The sequence below is a fragment of the Lynx rufus genome, unplaced genomic scaffold (assembly GCF_022079265.1).
Source record: "Lynx rufus isolate CCGP_SWC_20201006 ecotype Redwood Valley unplaced genomic scaffold, mLynRuf1.p SCAF_23, whole genome shotgun sequence".
In the NCBI taxonomy this organism is placed as follows: domain Eukaryota; kingdom Metazoa; phylum Chordata; class Mammalia; order Carnivora; family Felidae; genus Lynx; species Lynx rufus.
Genome location: NW_025814838.1, coordinates 22,069,710 through 22,091,169, shown reverse-complemented (window position 1 = coordinate 22,091,169; position 21,460 = coordinate 22,069,710). Strand labels below are relative to the sequence as shown.

The 21,460-nt window shown below is 47.8% G+C and overlaps 1 protein-coding gene across 2 annotated transcripts in view; it reads left to right on the top strand.

The window, feature by feature from the left end:
• The window catches only part of CLUAP1 (clusterin associated protein 1), a 35,857-nt gene extending 18,089 nt beyond the window's left edge, over nt 1–17,768 (top strand). For both annotated transcript variants that reach the window (XM_047087711.1, XM_047087710.1), the window contains 5 exons: nt 1,838–1,979; nt 3,983–4,055; nt 9,573–9,680; nt 12,837–12,892; nt 16,735–17,768. In XM_047087711.1, the coding sequence (XP_046943667.1) occupies nt 1,838–1,979; nt 3,983–4,055; nt 9,573–9,680; nt 12,837–12,892; nt 16,735–16,881 (526 nt within the window). In that variant the 3' untranslated portion in view covers nt 16,882–17,768. The remainder of the gene's footprint in view (nt 1–1,837; nt 1,980–3,982; nt 4,056–9,572; nt 9,681–12,836; nt 12,893–16,734) is intronic.
• The last annotated feature ends 3,692 nt before the right edge of the window (nt 17,769–21,460 follow it).

Here is a 21,460-nt window from a genome sequence, read left to right as displayed (position 1 = left end):
TGCTGATTGTTTCCTTCACTGTGCAGAAGCTTTTTATTTTGATGAGGTCCCAGTAGTTTATTTTTGCTTTTGTTTCCCTTGCCTCTGGACACATGTTGAGTGAGAAGTTGCTACAGCCAAGGTCAAAGAGGTTTTTACCTGCTTTCTCCTCGAGGATTTTGGTGGCTTCCTGTCTTACATTTAGGTCTTTCATCCATTTTGAGGTTATTTTTGTGTCTGGTGTAAGAAAGTGGTCCAGGTTCATTCTTCTGTATGTCACTGTCCAGTTTTCCCAGCACCACTTGCTGAAGAGAGTGTCTTTATTCCATTGGATATTCTTTCCTTCTTTGTCAAAGATTAGTTGGCCATATGTTTGTGGGTCCATTTCTGGGTTCTCTGTTCAGTTCCATTGATCTGAGTGTTTGTTCTTGTGCCAGTACCATACTGTCTTGATGATGACAGCTTTGTTATACAGTTTGAAGTCCGGGATTGTGTCCTGCTTTGGTTTTCTTTTTCAAGAAAGCTTTGGCTATTTGGGGTCTTTTCTGGTTCCATACATATTTTAGGATTTTTTGTTCTAGCTCTGTGAAGAATGCTGGTGGTATTTTGATAGGGATTGCATTGAATATGTAGATTGCTTTTGGATACTATTGACATTTTAACAATATTTGTTCTTCCTATCCAGGAGCATGGAATCTTTTTCCTTTTTTTGTGTGTGCCTTCTTCAATTTCTTTCATAAGCTTTGGATCGTTTTCAATGTATAGATTTTTCACCTCTTTGGTTAGATTTCTCATATCCTTTTAATAGAAAAGTTTGTTTTTGCTCTAGTCCCAAAGATAATCTCTTACTTTTTAATTTATGTTTTTGTTTTGTTTTGTTTTGTTTTTTGAGAGAGAGTGTGAGCAGGTCAGGGGCAGAGAGAGAGGAGAGAACCAGAATCCAAAGCAGGCTCCACACTGCCAGCAAGGATCCTGATGCGGGGCTTGAACTCATGAGCCACGAGATCATGACCTGAGCTGAAGTCGAAAGCTTAACTGACTGGGCTACCCAGGCACCCCTATCTGTATATTTTTAAAACAAGAGAGGGGCGCCTGGGTGGCTCAGTCGGTTAAGCGTCCGACTTCGGCTCAGGTCATGATCTCACAGTTCTTGGTTCGAGCTCTGCTCTGTGCTGACAGCTCAGAGCCTGGAGCCCGTTTCATATTCTGTGTCTCCCTCTCTCTCTGCCTCTCCCCTGCTCATGCTCTTTCTCTCTCTCTCTCTCTCATTCAAAAATAAATAAACATTAAAAAAAAAGATTTATAAATAAATAAATAATAAAAATGCATTTCTGCGACGCCTGAGTGGCTTAGTTGGTTAAGTGTCCGGCTCTTGATTTCTGCTCAGGTCATGATCCCAGGGTTGTGGGATTGAGCCCCGTCTCAGGCTCTGCACTGAGCATGGAACCTGCTGGCTGCCCCTCTCCCACCTTTTTCTCTTTCTCTCGCAAAACAAAGAAAAAATACATTTCTCTCTCTGTATATATATCTATGCACAGAAAAGTCTGGAAGGATGTTTATCAAATATTCAGTGCTTGTACCTGGTGATAGGATTATGAGTAATCTTTACCTTATTCTTCATACTTTGAAGATTATTTTCAAGTTTTTACAAAGAGCTTTTGATCAACAAACAAACTAAGCTGTTGCTTTTGAGGGGAGGGAGGAGGAAAGGCAAATGAGCTTTAAGCAGCTTCCAGATGAAGACACTTCTCCATGAAGGCTTTCCACAGCAGACCATGCTGGGGCCTGGGGCTCAGCATACTAATCTCAACTGTCTGTTGATGAATCTTTCACTTTTTATTTCACTTGGTTGTTGTAGGCCGGCCTTTATGGATGAATATGAGAAGATCGAGGAGGAGTTGCAGAAGCAGTATGACGTTTATCTGGAGAAATTTCGAAATCTGGCTTATCTGGAACAGCAGCTTGAAGACCATCATAGGATGGAGCAAGAGAGGTTTGAGGTGAGCGCTTAGCCCGCTCCTCTCTACAGACCGTTCCTTCTGGCGCGGGATTCTGTACTTGGTGACATGTCGGTTTGTAAATGTTGTCGTGGGGGAAGACATTCCCTGGATGTTCCTTCTCCCTGATCAAGTCTGCGGATCGCTCACGCAGCTCTTCTCTTTTGCTGGTGGTGTGGCCTGGACTCCAGGCTGGTCGGATCTCTGATGGGTTTGGTCCGTTAGGGCGGCAGACAGGGCTGCCACGTGACCTGCGCAATCGCACAAGACTTAGCTTAGGAGGGCCTGTGCTTGCTTTAATGCTGTGCCGTCACTGGTTTGGAATTCTTAATAATTTTTTATGTTTTTATTTACTTTTAATGTTTATTTATTATTGAGAGAGACAGAGCGTGAGCATGGGAGGGTCAGAGAGAGGAGGAGACCCAGAATTCAAATGAGGCTCCAGGCTCTGAGCTGTCAGCACAGAGCCCAACGCGGGGCTCGGACTCACAAACCGTGAGATCGTGACCTGAGCCGAAGTCGGACGCCCAACCGACTGAGCCACCCAGGCGCCCCTGAATTCTTAATAATTCTTAAGTGCATTTTAATTTGCACTGAGTTCCATGGAGTAGGTGACTGGCCTTGGGTAGATTTCTAAAAATTTGCTTGGTCAGGTCACTGAAAGATTTTCAGGCCCTGCTTAATTGAAAGTAGTTTATCAGATACTGCTTTATAAAGAGGAAGCGCAGTTTATTGATTATTGTGGGAAGTGTGTGTGACCCAGAGCAAGCGGTCGTCCGGGTTCCTCTCATCCCATTGTTCCAGGCCGTTTAGGAAAGAGTGGTTCAGGTTCTAGCATGAGCTGGTAAATACGGATTTCAGAGCAAAGGAGAAATGGACCAAGTTACTCTCGTGTTTTGAATTGCTACTATCTCTTGGGGATATTTCTGCTTAACCCCAGAATGGTCCCTTGGAATCCGTGTTCATGCTGAAACTGGTCTGTAACCTCCCTCTCTCACGCTGTCCTTGGCAGCTTTCGGCATAAAGGTTATGCCACCTTCTTAAAAGCTGGGTGTTTGAATGAGGTGGAGCTGTTTGGTTGTACAGGACGGCCGGCGGGGGGTGGCTGATGCTTTCCTGGGGACACCTTTATCCTGACACGGAGCCGGTTGCCACCGCTGCTGTATGGCAGGGGCAGGTCACGGAGCAGCAAGGGTGCAGGACAGGCCCGTGGTGAGGACAGTGTCTGGGGAAGAGCAGAAAAGGGCCGTGAAAGTAAAGTGAGCATTCTGTGGTGTCACGCGGAGCCGCCCCCAGGTGTGGAGGTCGTGCCGAAGACGTGGCCCGGGGACGAGCATTCCTTCCTCTGCTCACACCTGCTCCGTGTGTTCATAACACCTGCGCCCTGAAGGTAGCTCGTGCCTCAAACAGTGCTTGTTTCTTGATGTGTAGAATGACACCAAAGTTTTAAAAGCCACTGTCCTCCCCCATTCTCTCTTTTGACCGTAATCAGGGCCACATTTTGTCACCTAGCTGAGGTATTAGCTTTTGTCCCCCTAGGACTTAGACTAGTTTTTATTTCTTTTCTCTTGTCACCCAGATCAGTTTCACCATTTAGCATCTTCTGGGGCTGGAATAGCACAGAGCAGAAAAACAATAAAATTCATGCTTTATTTTCTGAGAGCAGGAGGCCCGCACTATCCCATTCCCGATGCGTCTGCCCCGTGTCGACGTCCCACACAGACACACGGGCATTTCCCTGTCTGGTTCGGTTTTTTTCAGGGCTTCGAGGGCCCGCGGTGCCACTTCGGGCGGCCTCCCCTGGCTGGGCTGCTGGCTGATCCTGGAGAGAGGAGGCCTTGGGACCACGGCCCTGGTTCTCAGGCAGCGTTCGCTGTCTCCGTGTGCTTTACGTCTTTGCTGCTTTTGCGTCACAGACTCGGCCCTGCTTATCCACGTGGTAGAGAATGATAAAACAGTCCACCAAAGGGTGATCTCTTCTGAATCTTGTTCTCGCTGTTCCATAGGAAGCTGAGAACACTCTGCGTCTGATGCAGAACAAGCTGAAGGAAGAAGAAAAGCGTCTGCTCAAGACTGAAGGTAAGACCACATGGGTAGACCGGGCTGTTTCTTCTGGACCAGCGTTTTTAGCCTTGACAAATGTATGCGTGTATTTAATTTATTTTCAAAAGGCTATTTTCTCAAAACTTCTCCATCAAGTACCATTTTAATTCACTCGAGCTCAAGAGACTGGTTCAAATTACACAGCATTCAAAGCACGTTTGATTTTCTTATCAACTAAAATACTGTTTTTCCCTGTTTAAATGATACAGTTTGAATTACGTATAATATGTAACTATAAAAGAAAATGTGGTCTCGGAGGTCTTTAGGTTCCTTATTTTAGGACCGATAGAAAGCAGGTGTCATTAATGCAGTGCATGTTAGTGGGGCACTTGCTTAGAGTTAGTCCCCTCCCATACACACCCGTCCTGTGTCCCCAGTAATCCAGGATTGTGCAGTGAGGCCGTCACCTGGGGGCAAGTGGGGGCTACCCGTATGTGAGAGCTGCGTGCCGGGGAGGAGTGTTCTCCGTGACTGCTTAGCACGTTTCCTCCACGAACTTCACCGAGGTGTCTGGGCGGCCTCAGCACATGGTCTTAATGCCGAATCAATGGCTTTGTCTCAGTTCCTCCTCCTCTTGCTTATTGCTCTCTTTTTTATGATGAAGTATTTTATTCTCTCATGCTTGAGGATGCCGTGTGTGGGACTTGGGACACGTTCCCTCCCTCTCTGTCTCTGGGCCTCTCTCCTTTTGTACTTGTTCTCTGCCTCTCTCTCCTAAATTTCAGGAAAGTCTGGAAGGAGAATAGGGAGTGCTGGGAAATCCTTTAGAGGCAAGTTTAGGAAATTCCAGGGGCCTCTCTAGCCAGAGCAGCCCCCCTCACCTTTGTGGTTCCAGGTCAGGCCGGAGAGCCCGAGGCAGCCCTAAGTGATAAGCCTGCATGGAGTTTATCCCCTCCCAGGAGGCCCAGCACAAGTAAGAGCCCTGGTTGGTTGGCTGCACCCTGCTGTGTGCCTGGGCCAACCGTAAGACCTTTGTCATTGGTCTTTATTCTTCTGAACTCACGCTTTAATTTTGTGGTCCACAGGTGTGGGATCTCTTGAAGGACAAATATTCTTAGGAGCATCTGTGACTTTGCTTTTTTTGGAAAAATAATGTCCCGTTTAAACCAAATTAATGAAGGAAAGCACTTAATTAGCTTGAGGGCAAAGAAGTGAGGAAAATGAGAAGAACCGTCCTAAAGTTGTTAAGATGTCCTTTCTTTGCTTTTCTGTGTATGCGGGAACATTGGCCAGAGGGTTGGGATCAGCGGGGAGTTAGATAAAAGGACACTTTCTGAAAGACTTCTCTGAATAGAAAAGGCAAATAGGACACGGACGCAAATGAGGGGTAAGAATGAGCAAAATCCAGGAGCTGAAAGAGCTCATCTTGTTTATACCACCGTGCAGACAGCTGATTCGGTGCAGTAAACCATTGTTGAGTATCTATTCTGGGTGCGAAGAAGGGTTCCTTAGTGGACAAGAGACAGGGATTCTGGGGACCTCGGTGGCTTAGTCGGTTAAGCGTCCGACTTTGGCTCAGGGCATGATGTCCCAGTTCAGGAGTTCAAGCCCTGTGTCAGGCTCTGGGCTGACAGCTCGGAGCCTGCTTCTGATTCTATGTCTCCCTGTCTCTCTGCCCCTCTCCTGCTTGTGCACACTCTCTCTCGTTCTCAAAAATAAATAAAAACATTAAAAAAAATTTAGAAAAACAAAAAAAGCAATCATTGCTTTAACCAAGCTGCTTGCCAGTGAGAGGAGACAAACAATGAGCAAACTGTGCGTGGAAAGTGAAAAATGCCTTTCGGGGTAAAGTAGAGCAGACAGGGAGATGGTGAGGGTGTGTGGAATTGTGTTTACCTTTTTTTTTTAATTTTTAAATATTTATATTTGAGAGAGAAGGGGGCCGTGTGCGAGTGGGGGATGGGCAGAGAGAGGGAGACACAGAATCTGAAGCAGGCTCTAGGCTCTGAGCTGTCAGCACAGAGCCCGATGTGGGGCTTGAACTCACGAGCCGTGAGCCAAAGTGGCCTGAGCCAAAGTCGGACACTTTGACCGAGCTACCCAGGCAGCCCGCGTTTACTCTTTTTAAGTTCTTTTTTTTTTTTTTTTTTTTTTTGAGAGAGAGAGCATGAGTGGGGTGGGGGCAGAGAGAGAGAGGGAGAGAGAGAATCCCAAGCAGACTGTCCACTATTAGCACAGAGCCCAATGCGGGGCTCAAACTCACAAACTGTGGGATCATGACCTGAGCCAAAATCAAGAGTTGTACGCTCAACTGACTGAGCCCCCCAGATGCCCTGGAATTGTATTTTAAATTGGGGGTCAACGTAGGCCTCCTTGGGAGATGCTATTTACGCAAAGGCTGAAAAGTGTAACTTGGAGAGGAAGGAGGTACCGGATGAGGAAAGTCCTGGGAGTCTGTAAGAAAGGGTGAGAACCAGAGCTCAGTGAGGGGATGAGTTTTGCCGAGTGAGGAAACGTGTGGGCGTGCAGGACTCAAGCTCAGGCTGGAAGATGGGTCGTGTGCTGAAGGGCTCCCATCTGATGGCTCCTGTCTTCTCTGTTAAGCAGGAGGTGATGTCACCAAATTGGCTTTGTGGGTTTGGAGTAAGGGCCTGGAGTAAGAGAGAGCAAGTCTGAGTGATTAGAGACAGGTCCTTGCCTGGGGACCTCAGAGACGAAAAAGGCCAAGTACTTTGTTCACATGCCCTGTGGTCACAGTAAGGACAGCCCTCATCTTCCCACCGTCCTTTTAAACCTCACTGTTCGTGGTAAATTTATAACTGTGCTCTCTACAGGATTCAGCACTGGAGTGTAAGGAACGTAGAGTCCTCTGATTTCATAAAATGACCCACAAATTTCTAGAAAGCACTTTAGTAACCTTGCTGGGATTTAGTTTTTATGATATAGTGGAGAGCACATGTTCTTGCATTCAACACTTACTTGCTGCATGCCTACTGTGTGTCAGGCCTTGTACCAGCACTGGGGGCACGGTGACAGATAAGGCGTTCAGGGAGCCGAGGCCAGAATGGTGACATCCAGTTCGTAGCCACAAGCCATGTGTGACTCTTGAGCACTTCGAGTGTGACTCATCCAAATTGAGGAGTGCCGTTGGTGGAAAATATTTTGAAGACTTAGTATGGATGAAAAGTTAAATTACTCATTACTCATACTTTACGTTGTTTACCTGTTGAAATGGTATTTTGGATACATTGGGTTAAGTAAGACATTACTGGAATTAATTGACTTGTTTCTACTTTAATGTAGTCACTAGACCATTTTAAATTAGATCCGTCAGCTGGCATTGTGTTTCTGTTGGACTGTGCTGATGTAGAAGGAGAAACTTGGGGGCGCCTGGGGGGCTCGGCCGGTTGAACATCCATCTTCTGCTCGGGTCATGATCTTGCAGTTCATGAGTTCAAGCCCCACGTCGGGCTTGCTGCTGTCAGCATGGAGCCTGCTTCACCTCCTGGCTCCCTCTCTCTCTCCCCCTCCCCCACTTGCGTGCACCCCCTTTCTCTCTCTCTCAAAAATAAACATCTAAAAGATAATAATAAATAAAAAGAGAAACCTGAAAAGAAACTGCCTGTAGCTTACGTGGGTATGAAGTAGTGTCTCGCTGTGCTTTGATGTAAGTTCCTGTGATGGCTAATGAAGTGCAGCATCTTTTCCTGGCTCGTTGGCCATTCGTACCAATCTTTGGAGAGATGTCTGTTCAAGTCCTTTGGACGTTTTTAAATTGGGTTGTTTTTTTATTATTGGATTGTGAGAGTTATTTGTATATTCTGGATACTAGATCCTTATGCAAATTGTGATTTGCAGATATTTTTCTCTCATTCTCTGGGCCGTCTTTTCACTTCATTAGTGCTGGCTTTTGCTGCACAAACTTTTAATGAAGTCCACACTGTTAATTTTTCTTCTGTTGTTTGCATTTTTGTGTCATATCTCAGAAACCACTGCCTAATTTAAGGTCACCAGGATTTATCCCTATATTTTCTTGGAAGACTTTTACAGCTTTAACTGTTATCCATTTTGAATTAGTCTTTGCATATGGTGTGAGGTAGGAGTCCAACTCATTGTTGTGCGTGTGGCTCTCTGGTTGTCCCAGCACCATTTGTTGGAAAGACTGTTCTTTCCTCTTTGAATTTTATGGGCACTCTTGTCTGCTCTCCTAACTTGAACGTGTCACTGATAACTGGGTGATTTCCATGTCCACATGCACTAATTTAGTGTATTGGCTTGAACTTGTCAGAAGAAATCCTGTTGAGCCTGAGAAACATGTATTATTATTATTTTAAAATTCATGATATCATTTGATTTATATTGCAAGGGGTAATGATACAATGTCATAATAAAATGTCCATAAAAAGTGAACTCAGATGAATAGTAATTGCGTTTTGTAGTGATTCATTTGTGTTAGTTTTTAATTATATTCTCTGTATAGGCTTTTTGTACGGTGGCGGTTCTCAGACAGATTGTGTTGAAGTCCTTGCAGGATGCTATCTATTACTAACACATCCCTGGTTCCCAGCTTACCCCTCCATGCTGGAGAGCACAGCTCTTCTCTCCACGGCGAAGAAAGCAGAGAACTTTCCCTTGGTGCCCAGGCAGACGCAGCCACCCACTCACCCACTTAGAGCAGGGGCTGAGCAAAGCCTTTCCGTAGACAAACAATTACTGTACTTCCAAACTGACCTCTGACTCACTGGTCAGCACAGCGACTGCAAACTCCTCCTATTCTTTACTTCCAAAACCAGTGTCTCTCCCCAGTCACAGGGAGTCAGCTGGGCAGTGAAAGCTTTTTCTCTCCACTGTGGAAACTCTCCTCCTGTAAGTTCCCATTAGGAAATGTCTAACCCACACAAGACTCTGGAAGAGTATTTAAGAAATTAACGTGTAAGAAATTAATGTGTAAGGCTGTCGCACATCTCACAATGTGAGAACGCCCTCTCTTTGTGTATCTCTGTAAGGGAATTTTCTCCAGGAAAGCAGATCGTGAGCACGAGTTCTTACAGCCACTCACTAGGTCACCGTCTTTCCCAGGCCAGCCTTTCCTGGCCTGCTCTCCTCGTCGCCTGCAGGCCCGTTTTGATGCAATCCCTCACCTTTTCAGTGGGCTCTGTCTCCTCATCTCCGTTACCCACAAAGAGCTCGAGTCGTGGTAACGCCACCTAATCCTGAACAGAGAATGGACTTTGCCCCCAATTAACCAAGAACTTCCAGCTATACCTTGACAGCTGGTGATTCAAATTGTAGTTCACCTACCAGAATAGTGTTCTGACCCAGTTTTGTCTTGCTTTGGAAAATTGTTTAAAAAAACTAACCCAGTATATCCTTGTTTGCATTAACCCTTCTAAGTATCTACAGGCCAATCCTAAGAGTCTCATAAAATCTAATGCAGCAGAAGGAAGGCTGAGAAGTGCAAATGGTTTTGCACAAGAGCCTTTTGGATACAAGCTGTTTCAGAGGGTAATGATGGAGCTGCCCTTTTGTTTTGCCTACTTGTGTTGCTCCCAGGTCATGACGACTCGGACGTTGACATCCAGGAGGAAGACGAATCTGACAGTGAATTGGAGGAGAGACGGCTGTCCAAGCCGCGGACGGCCATGGAGGTGCTCATGCAAGGTAGCACGACTTCTTTCTCTTGCCGCCCCCTCCCGTGCCCTGTCATGGAACACTCTGGGTGGCCCCTGCTCCAGGGTTTATCCTGCTCTGTTGTCTATCAGGATTCAGCTCTTAAAGTCCTCTGTGTGGTCACCTTTGCTGCTAATACTCTTACCTGTGGTCTCAAGAATAGCTGATTGTTCTTTGTGTCCTGGTCACAGAGGCCGTGGGAACACACTGCTTCTGCCACTGAGCTGTGTTCTGTCCTTTTTTGGGTCCAAACTGTTCTCAGTGCACTTGCATCCCGTGTAATCAGAGAATTATGCACAGAGAAGGGACTCACACAACCATCTCTGCCTGTAAAAAACCTAGTAGTTTCTGCTTTCTCACTGCTAAAGAGCAATAAAATATCTGGACAAGTGTGGGTGCTCCCCTGGGATCTTCTTGAGGTCCCACTTTCCATCCTAAAGGGGTCCCGGTCAGTGGCTTGGGGGGGTGGTCCTTCCACATTGCCTTTTCACACAGAGGCAAGCACACACATACAGTGAAACTTAGACACAAAGATCACCTGAGACATTTTTTAACCTAAATGGGGCCAGACTCTGTGCATAGTTCTGCCGCTTGCTTTTTGTTTTTTAATGTTTATTTTTGAGGGGGGGGGGAGGGGCAGAGAGCTAGGGAGACCGAGAGTCTGAAATAGGCTCCAGGCTCCAAGCTGTCAGCACAGAGCCCACCGCGCGTCCCGGACTCGTGAATGGTGAAATCCTGACCTGAGCCAAAGTTGGACGCCCAACTGACTGAGCCACTCGGGCACCTCATGCAACTTGCTTTTTAAAAACATTATGATGGGGGCGCCTGGGTGGCGCAGTCGGTTAAGCGTCCGACTTCAGCCAGGTCACGATCTCACGGTCCGTGAGTTCGAGCCCCGCGTCAGGCTCTGGGCTGATGGCTCGGAGCCTGGAGCCTGTTTCCGATTCTGTGTCTCCCTCTCTCTCTGCCCCTCCCCCGTTCATGCTCTGTCTCTCTCTGTCCCAAAAATAAATAAACGTTGAAAAAAAAAATAAAAAAATAAAAAATAAAAAATAAAAACATTATGATGAAATATATTAGAACTCCTCCCGTGTCAGGAAAATACAATTCTGCTTCGTTCTTTTTGACAGCTGCATAGTATTCCACAGTGTGATCATACCTGGGGTTTATTCAGGCATTCCCATATTGAAAGATATTTATTTTATTTTTCTTTTCCTCGTAGATACATCCTTCTGTTTATCTTCAGTGTTTGTACCATTCAAGGGGGAATTCTTAGGTCAAAGGTTATGTAAATTTTTATTTTGATAGATATTACTACATTGCCCTATACTTGCCTTTAAAAATTTTTTTTTAATGTTTATTTATTTTTGAGACAGAGAGAGACAGAGCATGAATGGGGGAGGGTAGAGAGAGAGGGAGACACAGAATCCGAAGCAGGCTCCAGGCTCTGAGCCGTCAGCACAGAGCCCGACGCGGGGCTCGAACTCACGGACAGCGAGATCATGACCTGAGCCGAAGTCGGACGCTCAACCGACTGAGCCACCCAGGCGCCCCTATACTTGCCTTTAAAAACATTTATCTACCATTTGTTAATTTTGGGAGCGGTTTGCGTTTTTATATACACAACATATTTAAGAGGTGAATTATCTTCATTTGATACTAACTCTTCCTGCTCACTGCCCTTATTCTAGGTTCGGCTGTTCTTTATTACATTTTCCTTTTTACATAAGTTACTTAGATGCTCTGATGTCTTTTCCTTTTATTTTTAACAGCTTTATGATACAAATAGAGGTTAGAGGTTATGACTCCCATTCTGTAGATGGGAGCTGAGGCTCTGGAATGGTAGATGTTTGGCTCAGGAGAATCTCATAGAGGCACTGGGGCTCCTGAATTCTGCTGACCATTCAGCCTGCAGGAGTCAAGTCACAAAGTCCATTTCTAAAAATTATAAATAAGGGCTTTGGACAACACAAGACTTGCATTTGATCTGAGTGAGGGAAAGTTTCCTTAAATAGCTCTTGGTGGTTGCCCCAGGCCTGTCCCGAGTGAGCTCCTCTCTGGGCTGCCCTCGCTGCCCTTGCCCCGAGGCCTTGACCTGGGGTCACGGCTGTTCCTTTGTCAGCCTCCGGGTGTGATGCAGCTGTCAGCTTCTGCCCCGTGCAGGACGGCTCCTGAGCGTTGGCAGAAGTCCCCTGTCAGCAGCCCTGACTTCCAGAGGAGAGAGGAGAATCCCTGAAATAACGGAGTTGGTGGGGGGGGGGGGGGCGCAGGTTTGAAAGATGAACTAAGTGTGATACTTAGTTTTTTCTCTTTGAAGCTCATAGATTCAAATACATTGGTCCCTGGAGGAAGACTTTGTTTTTCCAACGGATAGCACAGCTATCTGTTACTCATAGTGGGATTCACTGATTTTTCTTACAACATTTACAGGATGCATATATATTTTTCTGACTTCCGAGTTAATGATTATATTTTATTGCCCTTTTCCTTTTTTTCAAAGTGGAAATCTAGAAAATCTCTTGTGGTTTATTATAGTTTTGATTACTTGGATGCTACCTAAGTAAGTTTTTTAGTGTGATTCTTGTTTTCCCCAATTTTCTAAAGGAAAGCAAATCTTGAATACCATTTCTTGCCTTTTTTTTTTTTTTTTAATTTTTTTTTTTCAACGTTTATTTATTTTTGGGACAGAGAGAGACAGAGCATGAACGGGGGAGGGGCAGAGAGAGAGGGAGACACAGAATCGGAAACAGCCTCCAGGCTCTGAGCCATCAGCCCAGAGCCTGACGCGGGGCTCGAACTCCCGGACCGCGAGATCGTGACCTGGCTGAAGTCGGACGCTTAACCGACTGCGCCACCCAGGCGCCCCTTGCCTTTTTTTTTTTAAACATTTATTTATTTTTGAGACAGAGAGAGACAGAGCATGAGCAGGGGAGGGTCAAAGAGAGAGGGAGACACAGAATTCGAAACAGACTCCAGGCTCTGAGCTGTCAGCCCAGAGCCCGATGCGGGGCTTGAACTCACTGACCGCGAGATCATGACCTGAGCCGAAGTCAGATGCCCAACCGACTGAGCCACCCAGGCGCCCGCCTTTTTTTTTTTTTTTTAAATGAGGTTTTCCTAATTTCTTCATGCTTTGGTTCTCCTCAGGAAGACCTAGCAAACTCATCGTGGGCACAATGCAGGGTGGAGACTCCGATGACGACGTGAGTCCTGACGAGCTCCCCTTAGCTGTTCCGTTCTTCCTGCTCCGGGGCTGGCTTTGTAGATGAGCCGTGCACCTCAGCCTAGCCCGCTGCTGGGCGTACGGCAGAGCTGGGCCCCCCAGGAGCTGGACTGTCCTCTGCTTGTTGATGTGTTGATGGCTCTTTTCTTTTCCAATGAATGTGCTTTCCCTCCCACCCCCGCTTTTTTTCCTTCTCCCTGTTCTTTCCATTCTCGCTTTCCAAAGACGGAAGCAGCACCAGCTCTCTTAGGTCAGTGCAGGACTTCCAGCTCCAAGAAGCAGGTTGGTTTTCTTTTCACCTCATCTGTGTGTGTGTGTGTGTGTGTGTGTGTGTGTGTGTGTGTGTGTGTTGTGTGTTAGCCTCCTCAGGGGCGCATCTCGTGTGTGTGTGTGGATGTGTGAGCCTGCTCAGGGCCTACACCTCATCTGTGTGTTTGTGTGTGTGTGTGTGTGCGTGTGTGTGTGTGAGCGTGTGAGCCTGCTCCGGGCTGCACCTCGTGTGTGTGTGTGTGTGTGTGTGTGTGTGTGTGTGTGTGTGGTGTGTGTGTTGGCCTGCTCAGGGCCTACACCTCATCTGTGTGTGTGTGTGTCTGTGTGTGTGTGTCTGTGTGTGTGTGTGTGTGTGTTGGCCTGTTCAGGGCCAGCAGAGCCTTCCCTCCCAGTGATGGCTCTGTCTCCTGGGTGAAAGCCACGCCATCCGGGTCCCACAGAGATCGGAGAACTTCCCTATGCTGAGGAGGAGGGGTGAGTGCGAGCCACGAGACAAGAAAGGTCGTTAGGCCCTTGAACTGTAACCTAGAAAAGAATGGAACCTGCTGAGGTCCCGGGGTCAAGACCAGCCCTCTCTTCAGTTCCATTCTGGGGAGGGAACAGAAAAGGAGGCTGTCCTGAGACCAGGGCCTCAGAGAGGCTGGGCAAGAGGCTGGGACATCAGGCTGCCGGTGCCTTGAGTGTCACTGACTTAATACTGACGGGGAAACGAACCGGGATGGGGAACCCGGTCCTTGCCAGGGCCCCGCAGGTGGGGCTGCACCGTCCATTGCCCCGGGCCTGCCTTGGTGGCAGTCCCTGGCAAGCCTGTGAGGCCCCAGAAACAAAGGGTGACTGGGCTGACAGAGCACAGACCTCCTTATCAGGTCGTGTGCCACCTGTGTCTGGAGTGTGGCTCTAGTGGCTGCACAGGGACAGAGCAGGAGTTGACATTCTTGTACAAAAGATCCCTCTATTTAGTGCAAACATTGTGTATTGTTACCGAAATCCACAGAGGGAGAGGGTTTGCTGGGCAAGATGCGCAGAGGAGGTGGGGCCTTGGAATCGCAGAAGGTAGTCTTCGAGAAGCAGAGAAACCACCTCAAACGTGTTTAACAGAGTCGGGCTGGATGCTCAAATAGCTTCTGCCCACCCGTCTTACCCATTCGAGGCACGAATAGGAAGTCTGGCGTGGGGGCTGGGGATGCCTGGAAGGCACCGTCGGCTCCCTTGTCTTATGATACTGCTTGCTCAGGCGCGTAGCTCTCTCGTCTCAGAACAAATGCCCGAGTGACAGCTCACACGTCCTCTGCGCCTGTTGTCGCTTGTTGGTTTTAGGGAGGCCGCCTCCGCACCTGGCCCAGGCGTACGGGCTTGTCCTTCGTGTGCGCACTCGTCTGCACGACAGACACTTGCAGAGTGCCTGTTACGTGCAGGTGTTACAGATGGTGGGGAATGCGTCCCCGCCTCTAGGAAGCTCACGTTCCGGCAGTAACCAAGGGAATACGTCGGGTCATAGTGGCAAGAAGAAAAGAAAGCAGTTCAGGGAACAGAATGACAGGGTTGAGGGAGGAGGTTGGTGTCTTTTGATCGGTCAGGGAATGTCTCTGTGATCGGGTGACATTTGGCAGACGCCTGAACGGAAGGAGGGACGTGGTGCAGGGAAGGGCATCCAGAACACAGGGAATGTGGCTCCTGCTTTGGCGGTGTAGAGACGGTGGTGCGACTGGGATGGAATGGATGGCAGATAGGAGCGGCAGGACGGGGAGCGGGGGCCGCCAGACCTTTGCAGGACCTGATGAGGACCCGGGGTTTTCTCTGAGTGCCGTGGGAAGGGGCCGAGAACCGCGAGCCCGGCTGTGCCAGAGCCGACCGGCATTGAAGAGACCCTAGTCAGGAGGCACTTGCGGGAGCCGGAGGGGCTGGCGGCTCAGCCTAGGGTGGTAGCAGCGAAGGTGTTAAGAAGTCGTCGGATCCTGGATGTTTCCGTGGTCTGAACCATGAAGTTGTGTTAACTAGACATGGGGTGTGAGAGGACGAGAAATGAGGGACACCGCAGCTTGTGGCGTACTGGCTGACGGCACAGGTAGCCTTGGCATGTCCCGAGGTGGGTGGGGCTTGGGGAGCAGCGCAGGAGTTGGGGTTGGGACATGCTACGCATGCAGTGCCTGCCAGCCATCCACGTGCTGGGGTCGAACGGCCAGTTGGAATTCAAGTCTGGAGTTCAAGGGTCGGGCCTGGGCTGGAGTTGAGTTTGGGAAGCCATCATATTAGGCCGTGTTCGGGCTGCAAGGATACATGTGATTGTGTGAGGGGAGAGAGTAGAAAGAGGAGAGGAGGGAGCCGCAGGGCTCTGAGCTGAGCCGCGTCATAGAGTCAGAGAGACGGAGGGTGTAGGGGCGCGTGAGATTGGAAGATGCAGGAGTGCAGTGGGGTGAGCACCTGAGAGAAGGGCGCCCTGCAGCACAGGGTGGCTTTCAAGCAACAAGGCGCAGCCTGGAGGTCACCCCAGATGCCGGAGCTGCGCCCGTTGGGTTTGAATTCCTCTGTTTCAAGAGCATTCGGGGGATTGGCAGGTGAAGCCTGCCGAGTATGTTGAGGACACAGTGAGAGGAGAGCCAATGGGGTGGTGGGTTCAGAACTCCTTCAAGGAGTTTCACTGTTGCCAGGGGAGGGGGGTGCAGAGGAACAGGGCAGAGTAGCTGGCAAGGAAGATGGGATTAAGTTGAGGGTTGTTGTTTTGTGTTTTTAAGAAGGAAATTGCAGCATGAATGTATGCTGGTGGGAGTGGTCTGGCTCGAGCCATCTTGGTTTACCTGGGACGCATGACTTACAGTTTTGGGTTCTAAGTTTATTTATTTTGAGAGAGAGAGAGAGAGAGAGAGAGAGAGAGAGAGAGAGAAAGCGCATGTGAGAGCGCTAGTGAGGGAAGGGCAGAGAGAAAGAGAAAGGGAGAATCCCAAGCAGGTTCTGTGCTGTGAGCGCAGAGCCCGATGGCAGGCTCAAACATTCGAATCATGGGATCGTGACCTGAACTGAAGTCCAGAGGCAGAAGCTTAACTGAACGAGCCCCCCAGGTGCCCCAGCACTTGCAGCTTTAAAGCCCGCCTGAGCTGGTCACCCCAGATCTAGGCGAGGGACACAGTGTTCCTTTTATTTTGTCCAATTCCCGGGTGGCTTTCCACCCCCCAGTCTGGTAAAAGCCAAAATAAACCCCCTTCCTAATCTCCAAGCCCCTCGGTCCTTGTTATCCACTGGTGGGTCTCTGGGCCCCCGGAGCAGAGCGGCATCCGGTGGTGTTTCTGAGACCTCAGTGGGAAAGCCGGCCCCTGCAGCACCGGGTGTAGACTGCATGCTCGTATCTGAGGATCACTGCTTAGATGATTCGTTTATGTTGGTCTTTGAGCCAACAAAGGTCCCCTTCTCATGCCCCATGACCCACTGCTTCTCTGCCGAGCTCTTCCTTCACATGTGGGTGTTGCTAGTTAACTGAGCTACTGGTGGAAAGGGGCCTCTGCTGACAAGCTGTCAGAAAGAGACGGGCCGTCAGCTGTGTTTGCCGTCTTCCTGTAGGAGGACTCGGAGGACAGTGAGATTGACATGGAGGGCGATGAAGAAGACGACGATTTGGAAGACGAGAGCGTTGCTGTCTCGCCAGCGAAGCCCAGTCGAAGGGTCCGGAAACCTGAGCCCCTGGATGAGAGCGACAATGACTTCTGACCTTTGTGCCAAGAGACCGGACAGATTAAATCCCTCAGATCTGTAGGTAAACGGGAAGTTAGAAGGTTAGGAGGGAAACCGATTTCACGCACTAAACCAGCTGGACTTGTTAATGAAGCAACACCTCGGTCTTTAGCCTCCTCCGGGTTGCTCCACAGAGCTTCAGCGAAGTTGGGAAACGCCTGTGTTCTAAGAGATGCACCTCCACAGGACGAAAACCCGAGGAGAAATAAGGGCCAACGCTGTTCATCTTGGCAGTTGTTGTCAAGCGTTTCCGCCAAGAGTCGGGGGTGGGGGGGATAGACCCGGGCTGGGCACAGGACTCAGTTTAGGAATTGGCTGGGCGGGGAGAGAGTGGGGAGGCACCTGACTCCTCTTGACCTGTACAATTTAGAACATTTACTGTACTTCGGCTTTTAATTCTAGCTTTTATTTCGTTGTATGGTCCTATTTTCTTCTGCATGTTTGCAATACCAAGCTTTAAATGTATTTTACTAAAATTTCCTGAATGAAAGTTAGCTAAGTTAGATGAAAACCCACTTTCCTTCGAATCCAGGCAACAGAGAGACGCTCCAGAATAGAAGCACTTCATTTTCTCTCAGAAGGTTGACATCCCTTCCTAGGAAAGCTAGTTAAAGGAAAGCTGTTTCTGACTAAAAAACTTAACCAGGATTGCATTAGGATGAGTAGCACTAGGATAATGTCGCTGATGTGAAGTGAGAAGTGACAGGTGGAGTTGTGTTGTATTTCTGATACGGAAACGCAGAGCAGCTCTCACAGATTTTTCAGTTATGAACGCAGAAGACTTCTGAAGTTACTTAACTCTTAACAAATGTATTTAATACCGTATTTTTATATTATTAAATGAGTTTTACTTGAAACTATAATTACGTTGTTTATATTCACCTATAATGTAAAATACTTATTTAAGAAAAGTTCACAGGTTACTGTGTACATGTCAACTTTTAGGAGATAATATGATGATTATTTCTATCATCTTTGCTGTTTATCTTTTCCCAACTCCTGTGCCGGAGATTACTCCTTTTTTTTTTTTTTTAAGTTTTATTTTTTAAATTTACATCCACATTAGCATATAGTGCAACAATGATTTCAGGAGTAGATTCCTTGATGCCCCTTCCCCGTTTAGCCCATCCCCCCTCCCACAGCCCCTCCAGCAACCCTCCATTTGTTCTCCATATTTCTGAGTCTCTTCTGTTTTGTCCCCATCCCTGTTTTTATATTATTTTTGTTTCCCTTCCCTTATGTTCATCTGTTTTGTGTCTTAAAGTCCTCATATGAGTGAAGTCCTATGATATTTGTCTTTCTCTGACTAATTTCACTTAGCGTAATACCCCCCAGTTCCATCCACATAGTTGGAAATGGCAAGATTTCGTTCTTTTTGATTCCCCAGTAATACTCCATTGTATATATATACCACATTTTCTTTATCCATTCATCCATCGATGGACATTTGGGCTCTTTCCATCATTTGGCTGTTGTTGATAGTGCTGCTGTTAAACAATGGGGTGCGTATGCCCCTTCGAAACAGCATATCTGTATCCCTTGCGTAAATACCTGGTAGTGCCACTGCTGGGTCGTAGGGTAGTTCTATTTTTAGTTTTTTGAGGAACCTCCATACTGTTTTCCACAGTGGCTGCACCAGCTTGCATTCCCAAGAGATTACTCCTGTTTTAAAACGGCATCCGGTTAATTCGGCAGTGATGGAGATGTGCCCTCTTTGAAATGACGCACTCACAGGGAATGGGGTGTGTGGGCGCTGTGCTAACCCCCGCAGAGCCCTGCCTTCCACTGCATCATCCTGGATGTTCTCATTTTGGTTTCCCTGACTCTGACCTGACTTATCTTTTGGAAAAAAAAAAAAAAAAAACAAACCAAAAAATGTATTTCTCTTTTCCTTTTGTGATGCTTTCTTCTTTTTTTAAAAAATGTGTATGTATTTATTTTTGAGAGAGAAAGAACAAGCCGGGGAGGGGCAGAGAGAGAGAGGGAGGGAGAGAATCCCAAGCAGTCTCTGCGCTGTCACCTCAGAGCCCAGCACAGGGCTAGAACTCATGAAGCGTGAGATCATGACCTGAGCCAAAATCAAGAGACAGACCCTTAACCGACTGAGCCCCCAGGCGCCCCTTCCTTACGTGATTCTTTCTTCTCATGGGCATTAACAGGGGAGCCTGACCCAAGCTGCAGGTAACCCCTCCTCCAATAGAGGCTCCAGTGCCGTGTGCGGTTTATTATTTCACCTCTTCCTTCGTGGTCCCTCATCCCTTGGTTAGCTATTGCACAGTCTCCCCATGGAGTGGCACTTCCTTCCTTGGGCAGCTTCTGTCAGCAAAGGAGTTTCAAGTACCTGATCGTAGTTACCAGTGTGTGTCTGTCACTGTAACAGATCCAGGAGTCAGATATGTACAAGAGCTTGATGACCTCGTGTCTTTTGTTTTGGGCCAAGCGTCAGAACAGACTCGGGCCCCAAAGAAGATTGTCTGATTAGGTCAATGAAAAACCCTCATTTAGATCATTGCCAATAGTTCTTTGTTTTTAGCCGTGTAACTAAAGGACCTCTTAAAATGCTTTCCAGATGTGTATTGACTGACAATGTCAAGGAAGTTTTTAAGTCGTTAATTTTTTTTGGTGGTAGCCATCAAGAACCAAGTCCAAGGACTTCTCACACTGGGAGGTCTGAAGAACTTGCTGTTTCGGCTGGGCCAGGCAGAATACCTGCGAGCCCTCTTTCGTTCGCATTTTAAACTGTAACATCGTGTCGTGCCGAATGTCTGAAAGGAAGTGGGTTTGGCTGAAGTTAGCAACACACCACATAAGTATCACAGTGGTTAGACTGGCCCGGGAGACTCCGAGGTGCTGGAATCCGGGACTGGTTGAATTGCAAGAGAACTCAAACTGCGCGGAACAAAAGTCCTTGCAATGAGGATGTGAGTGGAAGAGGAGGAGCGAGAGCTCAAGCAGGGATGTCGTGAGGGGAAAACGAAACTGATGGAAAAACCAGTGTGTCTGTGAAACGGTATTCTGATTGTACACTTCTCTTGGGCGAATCGGAAAGAATTAAGCCATAGTGACACAGAAAATGGAGTTTTTAAAAAAGATGCACTGTTCATTCTAAGAACGATAAAGTCAATAGGAGAAAATGGCGCAGGAGTGATCAATGGTAATAAAGTTAAAAGACGGACACTGACGATGTAAACAAAAACCATGCTCTAACTCCGTCGGAAAGAAGGAGAAACAGAGTGGGAATATAAGCTGACGTACATCCAAGTGCCATTTCCCATGTAGAGGTCACTAGATAACCTCGAAGATGATAAAGCAAGAAACAGTGTATGTAGGGTATGTAGTTTTGGGAGTGGGAATGTACAGGAAGGGGAGGAACAAGATAGAAGGCTGCTGTTTTCCGTTATAAGCCTGGTCATTTTTGGCTTTTTAATTTTTTTTTTTTCAACGTTTATTTATTTTTGGGACAGAGAGAGACAGAGCATGAACGGGGGAGGGGCAGAGAGAGAGGGAGACACAGAATCGGAAACAGGCTCCAGGCTCTGAGCCATCAGCCCAGAGCCCGACGCGGGGCTCGAACTCCCGGACCGCGAGATCGTGACCTGGCTGAAGTCGGACGCTTAACCGACTGCGCCACCCAGGCGCTCCATTGGCTTTTTAAACTACGTGTATTGTGTTGTTTTGATGAAATGAATTTCGGAAAAGGTAAATCTACAGACAGGAAAAGGGTAAGGGCTGGAGACTGGGGTTTGAAGATCATTTTCCTCAGATTGCTCGGGGGAGAACACGTGGGGTGGGAAGAGAGCCAAGGTTGGAAGCCTGAGAAATGCTGTGTCTCGGAGGCAAAGGCCACAAGGGGCCAGGAAGAGAGACTGGGAAAGTATTTGCTAAATGTTCTAAAGTGACTGTATTTTGCCTTAATAATTCGGGGGAAATATGTTTTATTTTCCAAAGACTGTTGAAGAAGAGTGACGAGAAGGTAGGAGGGCTGGAAGGTTGTGTGAGGGAAGCCAAGGCAGGGAGAATTTCCACAGAAGGGAGGGGTGAGCAAGCTAAATCCTCCTCCTCAACGGGCCGGAGTCACAACGGGCCACATTGGCACTTAGGAAATCTGTGGCGACCTCAGCCGGGAGCAGTCGGCACGCGATGGGTCGAACAGAGGTCAGAATGCGAAGCCAACACGGTGAATGTTGATGAGTGTTCTGCAAGGGGGGGGGGGGGTCCCACGTGAAAAGAGAGGGCCCAGCCAGGGGAGAAGAGTGTGGCCAAGAACATTTTGGAGGGGCAGAGGAAGCTTTGTGTTGTGTTTTGAGAGGAAAACAGGGGTTTTTTTTTAGCTGGAGGGAACTGGTTTGTGGAATGGGAAGGCTTGACTCTTATAAGAGAGAGTGTGCATAACTGATGAAGCAAAGTCTTCGTTAGGAGTCCTGCTTAAATCCATATTGTGTATTGGAAACATCAGGCGCACACCAGATAACCACTTGGGCTGATGCTCCCGTTAGGAGTGCGAAGGCTGAGATGGATTGCACGATCTTTTACACCTGGATGTCTAGAGCATCCG